This window comes from Peromyscus californicus, unplaced genomic scaffold (assembly GCF_007827085.1).
Source record: "Peromyscus californicus insignis strain IS unplaced genomic scaffold, ASM782708v3 Scaffold_7__1_contigs__length_154581171, whole genome shotgun sequence".
Taxonomy (NCBI): Eukaryota; Metazoa; Chordata; class Mammalia; order Rodentia; family Cricetidae; genus Peromyscus; species Peromyscus californicus.
In genome coordinates this window covers 81481032-81503200 of record NW_026294595.1, presented here as the reverse complement: position 1 = coordinate 81503200, position 22169 = coordinate 81481032, and the positions used below count along the sequence as shown (strand labels likewise).

Here is a 22169-nt window from a genome sequence, read left to right as displayed (position 1 = left end):
ATAAAGTTCTTTCTCTGGGATAGGCTATGATTAACAAGGTAGTGGTGATAATTTGATGTAACTACAAGCATTATCAAGTGACTGAAGTCTTCCAGAGCAACTCTGGTGTTAACTCATCTGGCTTTGCAGATTTCAAGTGCCAGGACCAGTGCTGCATATGGGTATGAGATTGGAGTGCAACCAGGCCCTCCTTCAGAGTACAAGCAGCTTCCCAAGTCAGCAGATCCCAGTTGTTAAAAATACACTAGTGCCATCTTGTGTTTGAAACAGAAAAGACAGTCTTCTGTCCTATAGTCTGCTTGGGGTTTATTAGCCTTTGCTAGTCCTGGTAGTCAAGTCAAATGTAGTCAAGTCAATTCTAGAAAAGCCTTGTAAAAATCTATCTTGTTTAAGTGATCTAATGAACCAAATTGCTTATCCATAAGATGCATCCTCCACTGTTATTCATTCCTTTCACCAATATTTATCTGACATCTACTTTACGCCAGGTATAGAACTCGTTGTGCTGAGAACAGTAATGAACGGGACATGTAAGGTCTCAGTTCACTGTACTCAAATTGTGTTGGGAAAAGGAAAGATAACAGACCAGGAAACGAATAACCACAACTAGTTCCCCTGCGGAAGAAAACAGAATACGGCAGTGGGGAGGCATGTGATGGGATCTCCAGCACTTCAGAAATGGAGCCGAAGAGTCCTCTCAGTGGCCATCTTAAAACTGAGCACTAGGAAGAAGCTGGCTATGTGAGGAAGAGTGTTCTAATCAGAACCAAGTAAATAAACACAATTTCAAAGATCAAGAATACATTTGATTCATTTGAGGGACAGGAAGATGCTGATATGATAGAGTGATTACTTAGGGAGGGAGTTCCACACAGGGCTCGGGAGCTAGGAAGGGACAACCTCTGCAATACTGTGAGAAGTGAGAACGGCCATCACCACGTTCTGTGCTCTGAACTTGCTTCCCATCAGCAGGGATGCAGACCTCAGTACCCAGGCTCTTCCCCACACTGCTTTTTACAGACTTTGCCACACACCTCTCCGCAGAACCCAGCAATGAAAAAGGCCCACCTTTCAGCCCTGAACACATACATACAAGTAACATATTGACTGAGCAGGTTATATTTAGGAACATATATGTACATATAGATATGCACGTGATAGTGGAAAAAAAGGCCATGAATTTGAAAGAGAGCAAGGAAGGGTACATGGAAGGGTTTGAATGGAGGAAAGGGAGAAATGCTGTAATTAAATCTCCAAAAGGAAAGAAAAGGTTATAGATTTATGTTCTCAGAACTTGCTTCCTGGATATCCTTCCTTAAATCATCTCAATTCTCACACGCTAGATCCTCCAAAGATGCAGATTGAGGGATTCCAGAGACATCACACAGTGACTTTCTAACATGGAGTCTTGTCATCAAAGCCACCTTACCATACAGGGAGGAAGGACCAGGAGAGAAGGTAATGGACATGTGACATGGAAGCCCAATGGGGGCATTTGGGAAGAAGGTGACCAAGGCAGAGCAGGAAGGAGGGTGGGGAAGGGCAGCAGGGGAGGAGGTGAACAAGAGTAACACATAATGAGACGAATGTATGGAAACACTGGGAAGTGTTGGGAGCCAAACCCATGACTTCTCATGCTAACTAAAAACTAAATAAACAAAACCCCAATGAAATGGATACAGAAGACGATGTCCTCAGACACAGCTCAGAGAACTAGTGACAGTGATTTCCAAAGAGGGACAGCTAGGTACGCTAATCAGTGGGGACTAAAGTCAGCCAGAAGTGGAGCTCATCACAGGGAAGCACGAGCTCAAGGGACAGAGATTTCTAGGAGTCAGTCATCTGTCTTAGTCAGGGTTTCTATTGCTGCGACACAACACCATGACCAAAAAGCAAGTTGAGGAGGAAAGGGTTTACTAGGCTTATACTTCAGCATTGCTGTTCATCACTGAAGGACATCAGGACAGGAACTCAAACAGGGCAGGAGCTGATGCAGATCCCATGGAGGGGAGCTGCTTACTGGCTTGCTTCCCATGGCATGCTCAGCACACCTTCTTATAGAACCCAGGAGCAGCATCCCAGGGATGGCACCACCCACCATGGGCTGGACCCTCCTCCATTGATCTCTAAATGAGAAAAAGCCTTATGGCTGGATCTCATGGAGGCGTTTCCTCAACTGAGGCTCCTTCCTCTGTGATGACTCTAGCTTGTGTCAAGTTGACACACAAAACCAGCCAGTACAATCATCAAGGCAGAATGAACTGCCTTGTGAGCCAGTGGTACCCTGGACTTTGAAAATCTTGGAGCCTGGGTTACAAAGCCTGCCGGGGGTGTTTGGGTGAGACCCACACTGTGTTCTGGGTGCTATGAGCTCCCTCACCTCCAGACCTTGTTGTGACTGATTCACAAAGCAGATATTTGCTCTTGAAGATAATTTCATTTTCTTCACTCTGTTTTGTCTAAATGCAGCCTGGTAACTCAGAGGCCAGAGGAAACATTCTTCGGAAGAATGAAAGGGTTGTTAGGAAAGTTTGTGTCCAATTCCCTAACTTTTAGGGAGATGCCACACGGGAGAAACTCTCTGAAAGCAAAAACTGCTTCCCAGTGCCTGTGGTAGTTTTGAGATATATACTAGATGAATCACTTGTCAGACTAAGAAAGGTGCTTCCTGAAACCAGCTTCCTACAAGTTGGTAACAAGGTGGGCCAGCAGTGGCTCAGCAGGTACAGGCACTTGTCACTGGGACTGGCAACTTGAGTTTGACCCCCACAGCCCACAGCAGGAGAAGAGAATTAAGGCCTTGTCTGGAATGAACTCAATCATTCCCTTATTCAGCCTTTGCAGAGCATGTGGCGTGGAGTCCTCTCACACTGAGGCCCCAAGTTGGACAAGAAGGATCAGGGAGAGGAGGTCTGACAAGGACATCGCCATGTACAGCGCCGCCTGCAACTAGTGAAGTCACCACAGGTAAGTGTGTGACAAGAAAGAGAACTTGAGGCAGAAAGAAAGAAGTATCTGCGTCAAACCTTAGGAATATGCTACCTTCAGGTCACAGCTGTCACCTACTAGAACTTGGTATGTTAGACAGCAAGACTGTGCCAAATGGGAATGACCATGATGGGGTCACTGACAGGCAGGACTGAGGGCCAGATTATTACTCAACTTGTCAGCCTGGGCACTCATTGAAGCACTGTGTGAAGGGCTGACATGTTAGCAGGATAGCTGTCTACAGATGGACCTTAGAGGACTTGAAAGGATGGCATTATGGAGATCCTCCAGAAAGCTATTTCAGTGGCTCAGAATGATTCAATGTTTACTGGGACCATGATGAGGAAGAGAGAGAGAGAGAGAGAGAGAGAGAGAGAGAGAGAGAGAGAGAGAGAGAGAGAGAGAAGAAGGAGGAGGAGGAGGAGGAGGAGGAGGAAGAGGAGGAGGAGGAGAAGGAGGAAGGGAGGGAGGGAGGAAGGAAGGAAGGAAAGTACGATACTAAGATACTGTCTTTAAAAATCATCACATTATAGCTACATCACTGAAAGTAAATGAAGGTTATAATTAAAGCTCTAGCTCCATTAATCTGTCAAAAAAAAAAAAAAAAAAAAAACAACTAAGTAGATACTGTGTCTTCAAGTGATGGAATTCCAGAAACTTCTCTGAGTTCCCTGCATGGGCTCCATACTGCCTCGGGTGGAAGAGCTGCGGTCACATAGCACTGGTCCCTTTTCTGGCCACAGTGACTACTTACAGAGTGTCTCTGGAAGCATCTCCTGGTGTTAAAGCATCATTTTGTATCTGAGTTCCCTCTGGTCCTTTCACTTGCTTCTCTTCTTCCAAAATGACTACAGGTTGACGCACAGCAAGCTTGCCCCCAGATACAAGCTCACTTTGAACTTCTAAAACAAGAGCTGAGAAGAAATGAACAAATTGCAAAGACGTATTAGTCCTGACTGAAGAGCAGCAGGAATTCAAAATACACACACAAGTGCAAAACCTTCAGCCTTTGGGCATCCTTTAAACTAAGAAGTTGGACTTTATTTAAAGGGATGCTTGCCAATTCTTTCCTCTCAAGATATACTTAGATAAAATTAGTAATAATAGGTATTTCCAAGGTTAATCTAATAATTCTCTATTCCAATGATTCAAATAAGCTATAGGATTTACATTTATGTCTTTAGATTGTTCTCTGGGATTCAGACTCAACCATGAAATCCAGTACTATGAAAGATGTGTGGGAAACTTTGTGTGTGGGATAATGGTCATTTCTTACTGTGATACAGGATAGAGGAAGCTCATAAGGAAGGGAGAGATGCTACGAGAGAAAAGCAAAAGTCCCAAGACAGGAGCAGGAGAGGGTGGCAGAAGTCAACCATATGTTGTTCCTCTGCAGCCATCCATCTTGTTTGTTGAGCCAGGGCTCCCCATGGGGATCTGGAGATCACTCATTAGGCTGGTTTAGCTGACCAGTGAGTCAGTCTCTGTCCTTAGCGTTGGGATCACAGGTTCTTGTACCCACACTTGACTATTCACAAGAGTGCTGGCAATCAAATACAGTGGCTAGCAGTTTACTGACTGAGCTACCTCCCCAGATGCCAATGACAGTTTTGACATTCAAATAGCATATTGTCCCAAGACAACACAAGGTAAGTCAAGAAACACAGCACCGATGCTTACTTTTCCCACAAGCCTTTCCCTCCTATTTAGTGTATACAGAGTTTAACTTTCAGTATTGGCCTGCGGGGACAGAGGTAGAAGGCAGAGAATATCAGAAACCAGTACAAGGAATCCTATTTCACCTTACAGGCATCACTAGGGAAATGTCAGTCCTCTGTGACATGACCCCCTCATGGCTACATACATATGGACTTGGCATTCTGGAGATGCAGCTATGACCTATCAATTGCCAAGAAGCTTTCTGGAAAGCTCCGAAAGCGGTTGACAAACAAGGATAAGGTGGCTTGTTAGTCAGAGGTAAGCCAGCTGCCACTGCCTGGTTCCAGAGAGCAAGACAGAGCAGGAAGGAGGCTGAGCCAGGTAGGAAGCACATGGCCCACTCAAAGTACTATCCAGGCCAAATGAACAAATACAAGTGACCCCAGACAAAGACTTCAGCCTGGGAGCCCAGGCACAAGAGGATCTACATCGCAAGTTCTTTCCTCTAGCCAAGTGAGGCTCTGTAGACTAGAAAGTCCTAAAGCCTTGCCTAAGAGATTGATTACATAAACAGATGGTACGACATTAAAACATGATTGGACATTTAATCCTTTTTTCCTTGATGGGAATGCATGGGGCTCACAAATCATATATCTGTATGATTTTTTTTGTTGTTGTTTTTAATCTTTTTGCTCTTCCAAAGTATAGTAGGTAATAAAATATGCAACACTGTTAAATATACTTTACAAATGAGCTAAAGAGCTAAACAGCCAGATGCAGAGCTGAAACATGGGCTGTTGAAATAAACATGATCTTAATATAAAGCAATGTCATCCGGTGTGTTGGGGTATCAAAGGCAGGTAACTTGAAAGCTTACCTTCCACCTTGCACATGCTGCAAAAGGTTTTAATCTTGGAAACGTCAGACTCAAGGCTCCTGAGGAAGACTTGCTTCCTTTGTTGAGCAATGGAGAGGTCAGAATTAACCCAGTGTTCTCCACATGAAACATATACCTATCAAAGAAATGAGTCAGGAATCTGGTGTGTAAGGATGGAAGCACTTTTATTCAAGAAACGGCTCGGAATAGAAGCAGTCACAGCAGTCAGGACCTTACAGTGGGTGAACAGCCAAACTGCAGTATCATGGAATACCACCCAGTAATGAAAAGGAACATTGCTACCCACAAAGGCACTGGTTCTGAGAGCACATGACAGGCAGCAAAGCCTTAACTGTATGTGTGCCGTTAGGCCACAGGGTCTCTCCCATGGCTTGCCAGTGATGCCAACCTCTCATACAGCACAACATGGAGCAGAAAAAAATGTTCCACTTCTTCTTTGCAACTCCTATAAGTCTGTAATCATTTACAAATAAAAAAAATTTCAAGTAAGTTTTTTTTTTTAATGGAAGGGAAGGAAAGAAGGAAGAATTGGCATGCATGTTAGAGGCTAGCCAATTGTGATCATGGCACAGATGTGAGCTGCTGGTACTTTTTGTAAATACAACTTTACTGGGAAAGAGGCTTGCCCATTTGTTTACGTGTAGTCAGTGGCTGGTGTTCCAGTAGAGACCACATAGTCACCAAACCCTAAGATCCTCACTACCTGCCCTTTCATGGAAAAAAGATTAAGATGCCTTGCATAATTGGACTTGCAGTATTAATGTGGGAACATAGCTAGCAGTTAAAAACGTGTACCACTTTTGCAGAGACCAGGGCTAGGTTCCGAGCATCCATATTGGGTGGTTCACCACCACCTGTAAATTAGCTTCAGGAGATACAACGCCCACTTATGGCCTCCAGAGACACTGCATATATGTGTATAAACCCACACAGAGACACACAAGCATACACATAATGAAAAATCAAGATCTTTTTAAACACGCACACATGCACGCCCCTGGATCTGTTTTTGCTGTTTGTATGTGTATGGTTTCTAGGCTGGCCACTCTGAATTGACAACCAATAAAGGGCTCATCCCTGGGAGAGGCTACTTCTCCTTCTTTCAGTAGTCATCAGTTGCCTGTAATTCTTTCTTTGGGGGTAGGACTCTATGAAATTGTTACCCTCCCATGTTAACATGTCTGTTGATATTGCCACTGTTCTGGTCTTGTTTATACATACACATACATACAAACAATAATAATCAAAGAAAAAAGGTTACCAATTGAGAGTAGGGGGACTTGCAGGAATTTTGAGGAAGAGTGGTTGGGAGAAAAAGGAGAGAAAGTGACATAATTCTATTTTAATTAAAAACTGTATAGAATTCTATTTCAATTAAAATTATATAGGATTGATATTTCTCTTTTAAGATAGTTTTAGCTTACTGAACAATACTAAATGCACACAAAATATGGATATGTAATTTCTGGATAATAATATTATAGGTAGCACTTTTGCCTCATTTTCCATGTATCTATTTCTTAAATGCCTTTAAATACATTCTCTTCTCTCCTTTCTTCCATCCTTCTTAGCTTCCCCCTGACAGTGTCCCTCTATATAGCCCAGTCTAGCCTTGAACTTCAAAATTACCCAGCCCCAGTCTCCTGACTGCTGGGAGTGTAGGACTGTGTCACCACACCTGGCATATATCTCCTTAAAGAGAAGAAAAAAATAATGACACGTTGAGACTCAGTCTGAAGAGAACCCCAGTGCCACCTCTTGCAATCATCATACACTCCTCATTTGCTCTTTGCACAAGGATGCAGGAAAGTTCCTCTTAGGTATCCCTTTCTTGAACAATAGGCTTCCTGTTCTCTCATAGATACTAAATCTAATAATTGGTCCTGTTACAGTCTTCACACTCACAGACTGATGAGTTAAATCCTGGTTGACTACAGATGTGCTCCCAGCTCCATCCCAACCTCTAGGAGTACTAGGGTTACCAGCATGAGCCACCATGCCCAGCTTGGAGATGTGGTAATATAGTATGATCTTTCTTCTTTTTCCAAGGAACTTCAGGTATCAGTCAGAGCAAGGAATTTTTTAAACTATTCTGATATCTCTAATTCCAGAAATGGAAGTGGGGTGGGCAAGACTAGGCTGTGCAAAACCTTCTATTTCTCAGCTTCCTCTAGACTCCAAGTAGAGTGTATTAAAAGGTATACTTTTTTTTTAAATCTGAGAAAGTGAGGAAATTGGTCATCTAGTAAGAAAATCATTTAATAACTATACATAGATTTAAAAAAGAATTAAGGATCTATCTCCTTCAGCAACAGATGTAGAAATCAGAGGCAGTAAATAATTGGCCTGCCTTAGGTTCTGTAGTGGAGAAAAGGTGTCATTTTTAAAGAGGCATGATAACATGTATTTACTTATCATATTTAGTCACACAAGCCTGGCTCGCTGCCGAGGAAGGCAGTAATGCTGTTGGTTAGCATTGCTTTTTGCTGGTTGACTCCTTGGTGAGAATTCTGAGAGAGAACAGGATGGTAAGCACAAAAGCCTTGCACTGAAGGGGGTTTTCCTTAGTTTGTGCTCATGTATTCACATTTCCAATCCCACCCTCCCATTGGTTACCAGTTCATCTCTCTGCAGGTCATTCAGGGAAAAAATTTCCTTCCCTTTTTCATTGAAAAGCCTCCGAGCAGCAGAAGGTAAATTTAGAATTTCAGTGCACCTGCAACAAGAGACATGCACGTTGATTTTGCATACAGATGGCTTCGAGGAGTAAGGTAAGAAGACCAAAGAAACCAAGGCCTGGCCATTAATGAAGACTCAAGAGCCAGTGTATCCTTTGGATTCTCAGTTCCTGTCTCCGGTTTGTAGACTTAAGAAATTCAAACTTTCTCAGCCTGTGTCTTACCTATATCTGGCCATTTCTATGACTTTTACTCATGTTCATCCTTCTACCTAAAATACATTCCTTGGCTTTTTCAGTTGAAGTTCCATGCTTTCTCCAAAGTCACCAAAGCCACACCTATCACCAAGCAGTTTCTCATCTTTCTCCTCCAGAAGTGATTAAAGCCAGAACTTTTGCCTGGTTAAATGTTATCATTGATTCCTCTGCCCCTCAATTTCACACAATATTTTGTGGGCACTGAGATGAATTATGTACATTCTTTTTTTTTTTTTTTTTGGTTTTTCGAGACAGGGTTTCTCTGTGTAGCTTTGCGCCTTTCCTGGAACTCACTTGGTAGCCCAGGCTGGCCTCGAACTCACAGAGATCCACCTGCTCTGCCTCCCGAGTGCTGGGATTAAAGGTGTGCGCCACCACCGCCCGGCAAATTATGTACATTCTTGACTCCTGGATGAGTCGCCTGTCTAGTCAAGAGTGAAGACAGGCCATCCGCTGACGCTCAGCATGCTGCAGTGGGTGCTGTTGTAAACAATGGCCAGTGTTTTTTAATAACAAAGGAAAACAGTGGATTCCTTCTTGCAGGGGCTTTATTGAAGAAAGTGACATTGGCTTGGACTTGAAAGCATGAATAGGAGTTCATTAAGAACAGGACATGGGTGCTATGGAGGGAGAAAGGGGGAAGGGGCTCAGACAAGACTTTGACTGGGGAGGGGAAAGGAGAGTCGTTCAGAAGGAAAGAGAAAGAAGCTGCAACACTAAGGATGTGCAAAAAGGCAGTAAGGGAAACATAATTTTATGAGCTTACTTAAAAATACAAATGTACACAATTTATGTGTGTATGCATTTATATAGTTCAAATGTAGTTATACCATGTGGGGTGATATTTTCACCCAAATCCATAGACTATCTAACAAAACCCCCTATGTTAGGCATTGAAAACCTCTTTTCAAGTTGTTGGCCAGGAGTTTTCAAGAGACTCCTAAAACAACACAGACTATTGCCCTTACCCTAGGTTTCCTCCAGAACTCAAAAGTAAGACCCAACTGCAGAAGACAGCTCCCACTTCAGACACAGCACTTGAAGGAATCAAGCTGTAATTGACATGGAAGCCTTCTCCTTGAGGGTTAGCTTTCATAACATCGGAAAGTGCTATGCAAGGCATTAATAATCCCACCCAACTCTAAAGCCTTTGCTACAACAAATGATTGGCCAGTAAGACACCTCCAATGGGACTATTAACTTGGGAGTGACTAACAGCTGTCTAATTGGAATTAAAGCCCATCCAATAGGAGGGAATGCATGCTGAGTATTGTAAACCTAGCTAACCCCCCATGGCTGAAGAGGTCATGGACCCTAGTGAGGGAACACACTATTGCCGGTTTTCTAAACCAATATCATTTCTAACTGTATTCTAAATAAGCATGGTGCCCACCCCTCACCAGAGAAGCTTCTTTTTTCAGTAGACAGAGGCCACTACAAAGATCTACCACTGGTAAAAATGTAGAGAGTAAGTGACAAGCGGGTGTCTAGCCCATTAGAAGATGTACAACATAACCTAAGGCTCAGGAAATGTCATGGGATACGGAGGCAGAAGAACTGTAAGAGTCAGAGAACGTGGATGCCTGCTAAGATAGTCTTCTAGACATGACCATGACATAGCACTCATGAAATATCAATAGTATAGTTGCTTAAACAATACCTGCATAATGACCATATCAATTAACATGACAACATGGAGTGGAGACATTCCATAAGGTCCCACCCTAGATGAAGAGTTATAAGTCAATCAATGTCTGCTGAGGGAGGGAGAATCAGTTTTCTCCAGAGATGAGTCCCCAGATAGGCTATCCAATACCAAATTATCATCACTAAACACAAGTACATATGAAGAACACAAAGGGACTCAGTTGGGGTGTGTGTGCGTGCATGCGTGCGTGCGTGCGTGCGTGCGTGTGTGTGTGTGTGTGTGTGTAAAACAATAACAATTAAAGAAGGAACGGAACTTGACAGGGGAGAGGAGGAGTTGGGGGGAAGTAGGAAGGTAGAAATGAAATTCTCAAGAAATAAAAAAATTAAATTAAAAATAAAATAGAAGAGTTAGGGCTGGACCTGAGTGTATGAATGGGTTGGGATCTGATGAGCCCGTAAAGAAGATAGGAGCAGCTTGAAGGTATTCAGGATTCTAGAATAACAAACGTGAGTTCTACCTAGGGAGGGAGAAATAGAGCTAACAGATGTACTGGGCCATTTCCTAAAGAATATTGTTGGGATGACGGTCTTGACAGACGACACTACTGGTGCTACAGGTATCACTGTAGTGAGCTAGAAATGACTTGGTGCTCCTCAGCAAGACTGAGTATGAAACACTTCTAACCCTTATTTCCTACATCAGCATGCAGCAGTTAAGCAGACAATGAGACCAGTTATGTCCTTGAGGGGGTCTTGAAAGGAAGTAAGCCAGTAAGAAATACATCATCTCATGCCCCATTTGATGGAGCAGTGTGCACTGCGTGCGATTCCTCACTCACAGCAGTGGGCGGGGCTGCCCTCTTTCTGTGTGACTAATATTCAAAGAGCTAATCCAGTGCCTTCTCATTTCCCCGGACTGATAGCCTTGCCTATCTGTGTGGTTACAGTGGAATCCATGGTATAACAGCATTTGTGCCCTCACTCGTATTTTCCTAGAGTGAATGCTCACCTGGGGGAACATCCTGTGTTAGGACAGTTGGGTAACAGAGGAGAAGGAATGGGTGGCTAATTAATCTTTCTTTACCCTTTTGCCTGTTTTGAAACCCTAGTTTTAGAGCTGAATTTGGCCCTTCCAGGCAGGCTGCAGAGGGCTGAGATGAGCTGTTTTCTCTGTTCTCCCTCCTCTTTCTAGCTTCCATGCTAGCCAGCGTCTAAGTGTGGAGCAGAAAACAGCTGACTTCTGGCACCTTATACCGACTGTGTCTTCTGAAGTCAGATTGTCTAGGTTCAAATGACAGGCCTCTTGTGTTCTGGTTTCTGGAATTTCCCAACCTTGTATTTTGGAAGAGATTTTATAAATTAGCTTTGACCTCCTATCACAACATATATATATATATATATACATATATATGTGTGTGTGTGTGTATCCACACACACACACACACACACACACACACACACACACACACGATTAAAATGTCTATAGTCATTGTATTCACAACTTATATAGAGAAATGTTTTGTGTGCTATCTGTTAAGTGTGACCACTCAAGCATTCACATGCAAAACACATCTGCATTTCAAATAGTAAACATTTACCTCTCCAAAAGGTGCTGAAATTCAATCTGGTTTCTTTCTGTTTCAGAATAGTTTGAAGCATGGCTTTTCTCCTTCCCTTCAGGTTTAACATTTCTGTAACAAATAATTCAAGACATGTGCATGTTACTTGACATTCTTGATTAGCTACAGCGTGTCTTAACATGCTTAAAAGTGGTGAAACCTTAACTTACAATGTTTTGTTGCCAATAATCTGTCTTCCTTTAAAAGATAAAATTTCAATTTTTAATATAATTAAATATTAGACTTCACAATTCATAATTAAATGTAAAACTTCATACTGTATACTGAATGATATGGCACGCTAAATAAACATGTATTCTGTGAGGGATTTATAAAAGAAAACCTATCTACAATATTCCAATCCTTTTCTCACAGAGCTGAACACTCTAAAATGTAAATAAAAAAACTTAAAGCCGACATTCATTTTTCTCTGTAATGCATTATTTACTTAATGATTCTATTATGAATCTAAACTAAACAAATTTTAAACAATGATGATCAGGAAAAGACTACTTGATTGGGACATATCTTCATTCTGATTTTCAAGTGAGAGAACTGTTCTGGGTAGTTTTATAATCATTGTATTTTAGGAATTGAAAGCCGGATCAAATACAGTCCATCATTCATGAGTGCTGCTTTGGCGCCCACTGCAGCCTTCGATGGTGGTGTGTACTAAAGAGGTGCTGTTGACGTGGCTCGCTAAAGCTTTCATCCTCACGTGACAGGGCGGGCCGCACACACTGGGATATGCAACAGCACAGCAGGTGACCATGATACAGAGAGGCAGGGGCTGTCTTCCTCAGGCTTTGTAGATGGTGGAACCAATACCAACAGCAGACCCTTGAAACCGTCCACACCGAGTTGTTACACAGCTGAAGGACGGCTTGTGGCCAGAGCAGTATGGTGGTGCAAAAATGGATTTTTATCATTATTCTAGCATGCTATACATATATACATACATACATATATACATGCATACATGCATGCATGCATATTCACAATAGCTCAACTAAAAAAAAATACATTTCATGTTAATGCAAGCAAAGCATTCCATGTGTCAGTAAAATCTTTCCCTCTGGAAGATATTTAGCTTGGGTCTATTGAAGGAATTCCAATAAGCTGCCTAACTTTGGGATGCCATTACACAGACTCCAATGTGTCCCTTCTGGAGATAGGGCCACACAACCATGCTCTCAAATTAGCTGTGTCTCTCCATCTAAACCTTTTGTTAAGCAGTATTTCCATGCAGCTCTGGGATTGCTATGGATGATTCTGCACAAAACTGTTTTAGTCAGTAAAGGAACATTGAACTCTGTTTGGGAGGATTTTCTTGTCAAGTAAATGTCTGGTTATTTTAATTATTTGGGCAAAAGTAATTCAGGGGGTGGACAAAGCGGCTGTCTCCTTTCTGAACACTTGATGAATCAGGACACATTGTTCCACAAGTAGAGAATTCAGACAACGGGGCAATCCACACACTCTCTGTCAGGATACTTGTTCCAAATTGTTGATCCCTCAAAATACTTTTGATTTCCTTGACTGAGCTAAGCGCTTAAAACACCGAAGAGAGAAGATGTTTCCTGAGTATAATTTATAATTACAATTAAAGGTACACAATAAGAAAAAAAGCATAAATGTAATAATTTATAATTACAATTAAAGGTACACAATAAGAAAAAAGCATAAATATAATAGTTTATAATTACAATTAAAGGTACACAATAAGAAAAAAAAGCATAAATGTAGAAAGGGATAGAAATGATGTGTTAACTTCGGGTGTTTAGAGAAAAGTCATACTCTCTTTAAGGGCATTACCCTCACATCTTACATCGAGCAGAATGAGCTAATTATGAGATGTATGCGTCAAAGATTTCAATTTCAGGCTTGACTTTACTTTGAAGATTAATTTTTTACTTTATCATCTTTACAGGCAGTTCAGTGGACAGCCAATCTGAATGTTACTCATTGTTCAGTGATGTATGAAGTATATTTAATCGATGTGAAGAGAGTAATATTAAACTATTATCAGCAGCCTCAGATATCCTAAATATCTCAGAAGAAAGGTCAAGAGGTAACATTGCTGGTAATTATATGAGAAACAATGTGTTTAACTCATTCTTCCCATCAAAGCTCTTCCACAATCCATAAAATAGAGCCAGACAGCAGGTGAATTATCTCCCGTGGGAGAGAAATACAGGATGTTTGGGATGATTTTATTTGCAGAGTAACTTTCCACTGCAGATCAACGCTTTCCTGGTACTTCAGTGAACTGTGTGTCTTAAATAACCCAAAGACACAAGGATAATTATTTACAATAATGCTTCACCAATTTAAAAGCTAAATTTAACAAGCATGTTGGGAATTCACTTATTCACATACACTAGTAAAACTCAGACAAAAGCACTAATTGAGAACATAGAGCTGCTCAAATTGCAGCCGCTACTCCTTACTAACTCCTTCTTCTGTTCGTGTGTGGAGGAAAACAGAAGAGATCAGTTTAAGCTCCTGACAAAAAAACTAAATAAAATTGTGTGTCTGTTTTCATCTTTAAATAGGACCCTTTTTGAATCAATATGTGATTCCTCCAGAAAACATTCAAGTTGAAGACACATGTCTGTAGAACCTGGAAAGTGTACTGAAAGGTGAGTATGAATGGGTTTTTGCTCTTACTGTGATTTCCACCCCAGTGAGATGTCTGGGCCAATAACGAGGGGTCTGCTCTTTTTCTTATCTCCATTCCTGAGAATTCGGAGTCTCACAGGGCCACACTGCCCTGCTTTCTTACAAACCGGCCTCTTCATGGGAGGGCTCTTCGGCACCAGCAGACCTTCTATTGGCCAGTCAAACGCCTTCAAAATGAGTGAAAGGAAATAAGGGAAATAATTATTTTGAGTCTTTTGTACCTTTAATCCTTCATTCATTTAGCAAAAATTTATTGGACATCTGAGCTGTTCCAAAGAATTGTAGGTATTTCTTTGCATAAACAAGAAATTCAGTGATTTCTTTTTAGTTAAAATTGATCACTTTTTTAAAGGTATCCAACTTTTTATATTTAAAATAGATGGATTTTTTTCAAAGTATCAAAGGAAAGAAACATATTAGAAAAGTAGAAGTGAATTAACCTCAAGATTCTTTGGTTTTGCTTTTGTGTGAAGTATTTTTAGTCAGTGTGAAGGAAACAAAAAATGTGTGAAAAGGAATTTTACAATAACCTGAAATGATATCATCTTAAACTAGATTAAGATGGCGGGGCAGACCACACTGGAGAGGTGTTAAAAAGCAGAATAAGATGATGAAGTAATAACACATTTCATATTTTCCTTTGTGGAATTTAGTGACTTCATATTTATTTATCTAAACTTTTACTCGTATTATTTATTCATCCATTCCTCAAATAGTTACTGATTATTTATTTTAGGAACAGAAATAAAACTAAAAACTGGATAGCATAATCTATACTTTTAAGGATGGCAGAAGCTTACTTACACATCAACTGGAAAGTCATGATAACGAAGGAAGGCGCTGCAGAGAATCTCACAGGAGGAGACCCTGACTCTGTAAGGTCACACCACAGTCCTGAAGGCTTAGACTGTAGTTGCAATACTGTGTCAATTCAAACAGGGTATTTCATTTTGTCGTATTTGTCTGTTTGGGTGCTGGGGGTACAGCTCCTTTGGTAAGAGTGCTGGCCTTAGAGCAGCGAAGGATCGGTAGAAGTGTGCACATCAGATATGAAGCTTAGTGGAGCATGATGTGTGGGAAATGAGGAAACCAAGGATGGCTCACAGCACACCTGGGATGGTCGGGAAATACAATTGCTATCCACAAAGCTTAAAAGGAGCAAGCGGAGTGAATGGAAGAAAGAGTGATCAAAGATGACGTTGAGCAAAAGACAAGCTCGCTCCCACCCCAGGCTCCCCTTCCTTTCCACCATTTTTCCTTATTTCCTCTCACATGCATTAGCAACTGGCCTGGTGGCATCCACCATCCATCTGTACTGCCCATTCTGAAAAACTCATCAGTCCATTCTCTTCAACATGTCAGTTTGTCCACCATGCACAGTGTTCTCCTGTCTGGTGACACTCCATATCTGGTAAGTCTTGGTATCTGGGCTCCTCCATCTTATTCTTCTTTGCATGTTGGCTTTTGTTGACCCTCTGCCATTGCATGTACATTTAAGTCAGCTTCTCGGAATTTGTTCGCTATATAAATGTTCTATGTGCAGTTAAGGAAGTCCCATTTTGCTGCATTTTTAGGATGTAAGATGGCATATGGTGGTAGCTCAGAGACAGTGTGTAGCATGAAGGAGACCTCAGCTTCAATCTGGAGCATCCACATTAAAGTGCTAAACATGCATTGGGCTATACAAAGCTCTTTTGAATGTATTTGTGTTTATATTACTTGTGTTTGCATCATCTATGTGTCAATTACATTAACTAATTTTCTCATTTTAAATTAAGTTAATATTTCTGCATAAAGATTGACTGCTGTTTATTCAAACCAGTCATGGTATATAACCTATAGATTGCTGGATTCAGTTAGCTAATATTTTCATTAGAAAGTTTGCAGATATATGTAACTGGAAGTAGCATATAAAGTTCTTATAGTATCCTCATCAAGGGTGGTATCAATGTTTCCCTAGCTTTGTGAAATGAATTGGAAGATATTTCTTTGATTTTTGTTTGAATTCTGAATTTTTTGTTTGTTATGTATTTGATACAATGAATCAGAAAAACTAGGCCATGGTGTAGTTGTGGGGTTGACTTAACTTTTTTCCCCCCATGGCTGATGGACCACTCAGGTTTTCTGTCTCTTTTTAATTAAATTTATGTCTTTATTGGGAGGGTGCTATGGGTGTGCAACGGTGTGCTAGAGATCAGAGAACAACTTATCAGGCAGTTCAGGTCTCTTCTTATAACACGTAGGCCCTAGGGATGGAACTCTGGTTATTAGACTTGGTGGCAAGCACCTTGACCCGTGGGCCAGCCAACCAGCCCTGTTTCTTTCTTCTTGACTTCTTTTTAATATACTACTTTTTGTCCAACAATTTGACCATTTTATTAATTATTATAATTACTAGCATATAGTTATTTATAATATCCTTTCATTTTCCTACTCTCTTAGCAGCTATATATCATCTTTTATTCTTAGTATTATTTCATTTAATCCAAATTTTCTTAGTAAGTATGGCTATGTATATATTTTTATTAATATTTTCAAAGAACAGATTATTTTGTTTTGATGCTTCTGTGCACATGTGCTATTTAGTCTGGTTTGTCAGCTTTTGATTTTATAATTTATTTTATTTGCTTTTTCCTAATTTTTGCATTTTTTGTGGTATTAGTGGTCAAACATGGGGCCTTATGCATGCTAGGAATGTACTCTGCCACTGAGCTACATCTCCAGCCCGCTACCTAGTCCCTAACAGTTCATTCTTACTATTATTCTTCCAACTCCTTAAATTGAATGCTGCTCTCATTAGTCTTTCTTGCTTTTTAATTGTAGAAATTAAATGGGAATTTAATTTAAATTAATGAGAATTAATTTAATGAGAAACTCTGTCTGTAAAAAGAACAAATAGACAATTCCTGAAGATAGAAGATTATTCTCTGGTTTACACACACACATACACACGCACACACACACGGGTCATATGTATACACACATATACAAGTCACATGTACACAGATAGATTAATTTCACATTGACATTTGGGTGTGAAATTATTGACCTCTCTCTCTCTCTCTCTCTCTCTCTCTCTCTCTCTCTCTCTCTTGAACCTTGGAAGGAAGAAATGATTCTCTCTCTCAGCCTGTGTGCTTGTCAACTTATAAAATGAGGGTTTGGACCTAAGAATTTTTCAATACCTCATTGTGATTGTTTGATTGAGAATGGCTCACAAAGGATCATATATTTATTTGAATGCTTGATTCCTATTTGGGGGCACTGTTTGGGAAGGATCAGGAGGTATGACCTTTTTGGAGAAGATATATCTGAGGGTGGGCTTTGAAGTTTCAGAAGTCCCCATCATTCCTGTTAACTCTCTCTCTCTCTCTCTCTCTCTCTCTCTCTCTCTCTCTCTCTACTTTATGGTTGTGGATCAAGATATGAATTCTCAGCTCAGCTCTTCCTTTGATCTGATCTGATTCTCTTCCATCATGGACTCCAACCCTCTGAAACCATAAGCCAAATTAAATGCTTTCTAAGTTGCCTTGGTTATTATCAGGAACACAAAAGTAATTTAGAGACTATATTTCTGAGGAACAAATCAGATGTGATAGTTTAGCCCCTAGCTGGTTTTGATTTATTTAGTTTCCAACTTGCCTCTGACAGTGGTAGTCACTGAGGACATTTGCTCAGCTCCATGGATGCCCTGCTACCTTCAGATGGCTCCTCTGATTTCTAGGTAGATGGAAGAAACCCCAAAGAGCCCCATCACAGAAACACCCAGAAATGGAAAATGAGCTTTCCAAATATCTGAGCTACTAACATAAATTCTTACTTCTATGATACTTTAACTCTTGGGTAGATGAGATGGCTCACCAAATAAAAGTGCTAGTCACCAAGGCTGATGACCTGTGTTCCATCCCCAGGCCCCATGTGGTAGAAGGAGAGAACAGACTCCCACAAGTTGTCCTATGACCTTCATGGGAACAACACGGCATACATGCATCTTCAAACACACACACACACACACACACACACACACACACACACACACACACTCACACATGAAATGTAAAAAAAATTAAAATATCTTAATTCTTGTCCTCACAGTTTTTTAAAATTGGTTTTTGTTTGTTTTTCTGAGACACGGTGTCACTGTGCAGTCCTGGAGGACATGGCACCATCTAGGTAACCCAGGATGGTCTTAAACTTGTAATCTTCCTGCCTCAGCTTCCCAAGTGATAGGATCATAGAGATTTGCTAGCATATCTGGTTTCCCATCCAAGACATTTACTTTGCCCTTCATGCAAATAGAGAAATACAGCCCCAGGATAATAATGGACAACAAAAACATGGATAATTAAATTGACTGCGGTTGTTTCTCCCCCTCCATTTTCTCGGTTGGAATTCTGGTCTTCCCATTCATTTCTCTATTGGTCTTTTCTGTGTTCAGGCCATTCTACAGCACAGCTGCATCGTCAGGAGACTCCTAAGGGGCCCGGGTGCTCCCTCAAGTGGATAATTCCCCTCGCTTTCTTTTTCACTCATCTCAAATACAGAGATGTGTTGGTTCAGAAGTCAGCTCTTAACCAATGACTTCAGATTCTCCACAACATTGGCCCCACTGTGTCTGTTAGTGATAAATAACAAAATCTTCATTTTTCTTGCTTGTTCATTTAAAGTTGTGTTTCTCTCCCCTTCCTTTCTTTAAATTGTTTTTGAGTTTGCCTGACATTTCAAAAGACTGCACATCACTGGTAAAAGAGTTTATGGTACATATGTAGATGCAGTGCCCTGTCTTGTATCTTCAGATCCCCATCATGCATGCTCTTTATCATCTTTGGTCACTGAAAAAAGTCATAGCTCAACAGATTAATAAAACACGTACTTTTAATTTTCTTCTATCACTGGTCTATCCGAATAGATGTATTTTAACTTATTAGTTTTATAATCATCTCCTGTAGCACATACTAAAATCTTAAGCCTCTTTAAACTCCCTAATTCTAATGGTTTCATCCTTGAATAGGAAAAATCCATTACTCCATGTCTTTGAAGATTGAGAACTGTAATTTCTCAATTTAGAACTTTTCTTCAAGGTTTGAGAAAATAACCTGAGGGTCCATTCCTATAAACTATTCCTAAATAAATTAAACAATTCCTAAATAAAATGAACAACCTAAAACCATTGGTTTATTTAGAATAAACCAAAAGAATGTATTGGTTCTCTGTTTTTTATCAGGCTTAATATGTTTTAAGACACTGATGTCTTGTATACATGAAATTTTGTAGCTTATTAACTACATTTTACTAGTATCTAAACAGTGGCAACAGCATGGGATGAGTTCTCAGATCAGCTGTCTTGTTTTTCGGCATGTGCGCAGCCTGAGACACTAGGAAGATAACTTTGTATTTCCACAGTGTTTGCATTTCAGACCTCTTCTGTTAATCGTCACTCTATTTTGAATAGCTCTTGTCATGAAATTCAAAGAACTAGATACTCACTCAGTTCAGCGATTGTTAGATGGTTTTCCTAGATTCAATATTGTGACTCAACGTTCAGGCCCATCCAGGCTATCAAGCCCGACTTGCTTTTCCTTGACATTCAGCTTTTACTGCTTGGACACAGAAGCCTGTTCATAGACTTCTCTCTCTCTCTCCTCACTCTTTATTCATCACCTTGACCTCCTTTTTCTGACTTATTTTCTCTTCTCTTACAGTCTATACTTAAACTGTAAGATTTGGGCACCAGAGACCACATCTATTTTCCTGTTCCCACCCCTGACACCTAAATACATTACAAACAATAGAGACAACATAAACTTGGAGATCAAATCTGGAATAAAATTAATGAACACATGCCCGAAGTGTTCTGAATTCCACAATAGGAATGTCAAACTTCCAAATCCATTATGTGAAGAAGGATTTGGAAATGTGGGTCTTTCAAATGAAATGGACGCAGATTTGAAGTGAAATGGATTGTATTTAATTTGAGTTCGCTGCTTGCTAAGTCCTTTCTTCCCCAAACATTTCAAGAAGCAGCAGGACCCCGAAACCCAGTCATTTTGGAAGACACAGTCCATCCATCTGACTCCAGCTAATTTAATGCCTCAGTTCTTTCTCTTCATTTTACAAGTAAGGGCCAAAGAATTTGGGGGGATAGTCTGATGCAAACAAGGGCGAAGTAAAGGCATTTTTAGATAAATGAAACATATCTAATAGGTACTAATGAAAGGTATGCAGGCCAGAAGGAAAGTAACTTTAGGTGGAGGACCTGAGATGTAAGGTGAAAACTTTAGAATAAGTGGAAATACATATTGACTGCATGCAAAAATGTTAGTATCTTGTGGAGATTTTAATGATAAAACTTAAACATATGGCAAAAAGTAATTAATTCCTTATTTCAGAAATCATAAGGTTGAAGTTAACTATTCTAATGTTCCTATTACTTGAAAGAAGACAAAACATGTTTATTAACTTTGCAATTTGGTCACTCATTTATGCAAGTTAGAATGTTCAGGGTAATTACAATAACACTACCCCTCCAAAGAATGGAAATACAAAGAACAATGTACAAACCAGTAAACAGAGAAAAAAGCTATGATAAAAGAATAAAAGACTGGGGTGCGGGAAGGTAGGCATGAAAAACAGGAAGAAAATAGAAATTCAGGTACATGTGGAGTTAGGACAGACAAGGCTAACGGCTTTAGTTCAGAGGGGATGACATCAGACAAACTTTCTAAGGGGATTATTGGACCCATTCTAAGAATATACAAAACCAGAAAGTAAAATGATGGAAAGAAAACATACCAGACATGTGATAACCAAAATTTGGGTTGCTTTTCATTGAATACTGAGACTTTTATTAGAAATACCCAGAGTTTCTACATAATGACAAATGTGACTATAATATACTATTCTGATCATATGTATGCCTAAGACCTGCATTTCAAAGTATATGAAGTAAAATTTGAGGGATTACAAGAAAAAAAAGATCAATTTGTTTCCATAGTGAAAGATTTATATACCTCTTTTCAGTAATCAACAGAATTAACAAGACTTTTTTATATTGAAATTCAAAAGGTACATGGGCATTTTCAGAAGGCTAAGCAGATACCGGATCTTAAAGACATATAATAAAGTGATACAACCTCATTAAGCTGGCCACTGGGAAGGACTGGCCACATGTACGTGAGCTTGTTCCAAAGAGGATTTTCAACTTTGGAGTGTTTCCACTGGCCGGGCTTCCTGATCGCTTTATGCTTTATGGCCCACCTAAAATGAAACAAAACATAAGGTGGGGTGTAGCAAGGTTAAATGCCATTCCAAGTTACTGATTTTCAATGAACAGCTGCCACGTACTAGGAAAAGACTCAGTTTGAACTAAGATCCCCAGTCTGGTCATTTGCTTTTTACAAGAATACAAATGGAAGTAATTTAGAAATAAATGAATTAATTGTAAAATGAAGGAAACTGATTAAGTTGAGTCAAAGGTGGCAATGTCATAACAGGAAAAAGCCCGAGGCAAAAGACAAAGTAAATTATTTACAACAACTTAAATAATAATACAAAAATAGGAAAACCTGTGGGAATAGAAAAATTCAGTGAAACTCCTACATGGGCAAAGGAAAACTACTATCTCACACTTATTGTGGGAGAAACTATGACATTGACAGCAGATTTTCGCTACTGGGTGAATTTTAATTGTGAGTGTCTGTGTGTGTATGGGTCTGTGTGTGTGTGTGTGTGTGTGTGT

At 40.2% G+C, this 22169-nt stretch overlaps 1 protein-coding gene across 3 annotated transcripts in view; it reads right to left on the bottom strand.

Annotated features, from left to right (window-relative positions):
- The window catches only part of Dcdc1 (doublecortin domain containing 1), a 402669-nt gene that overhangs the window by 45169 nt on the left and 335331 nt on the right, over positions 1-22169 (bottom strand). For all 3 annotated transcript variants that reach the window (XM_052722390.1, XM_052722391.1, XM_052722392.1), the window contains 6 exons: positions 21565-21688; positions 14420-14598; positions 11729-11821; positions 8162-8261; positions 5525-5660; positions 3743-3902 (listed from right to left, as the gene is read on the bottom strand). In XM_052722390.1, coding sequence (XP_052578350.1) covers positions 3743-3902; positions 5525-5660; positions 8162-8261; positions 11729-11821; positions 14420-14598; positions 21565-21688 — 792 coding nt within the window. The remainder of the gene's footprint in view (positions 1-3742; positions 3903-5524; positions 5661-8161; positions 8262-11728; positions 11822-14419; positions 14599-21564; positions 21689-22169) is intronic.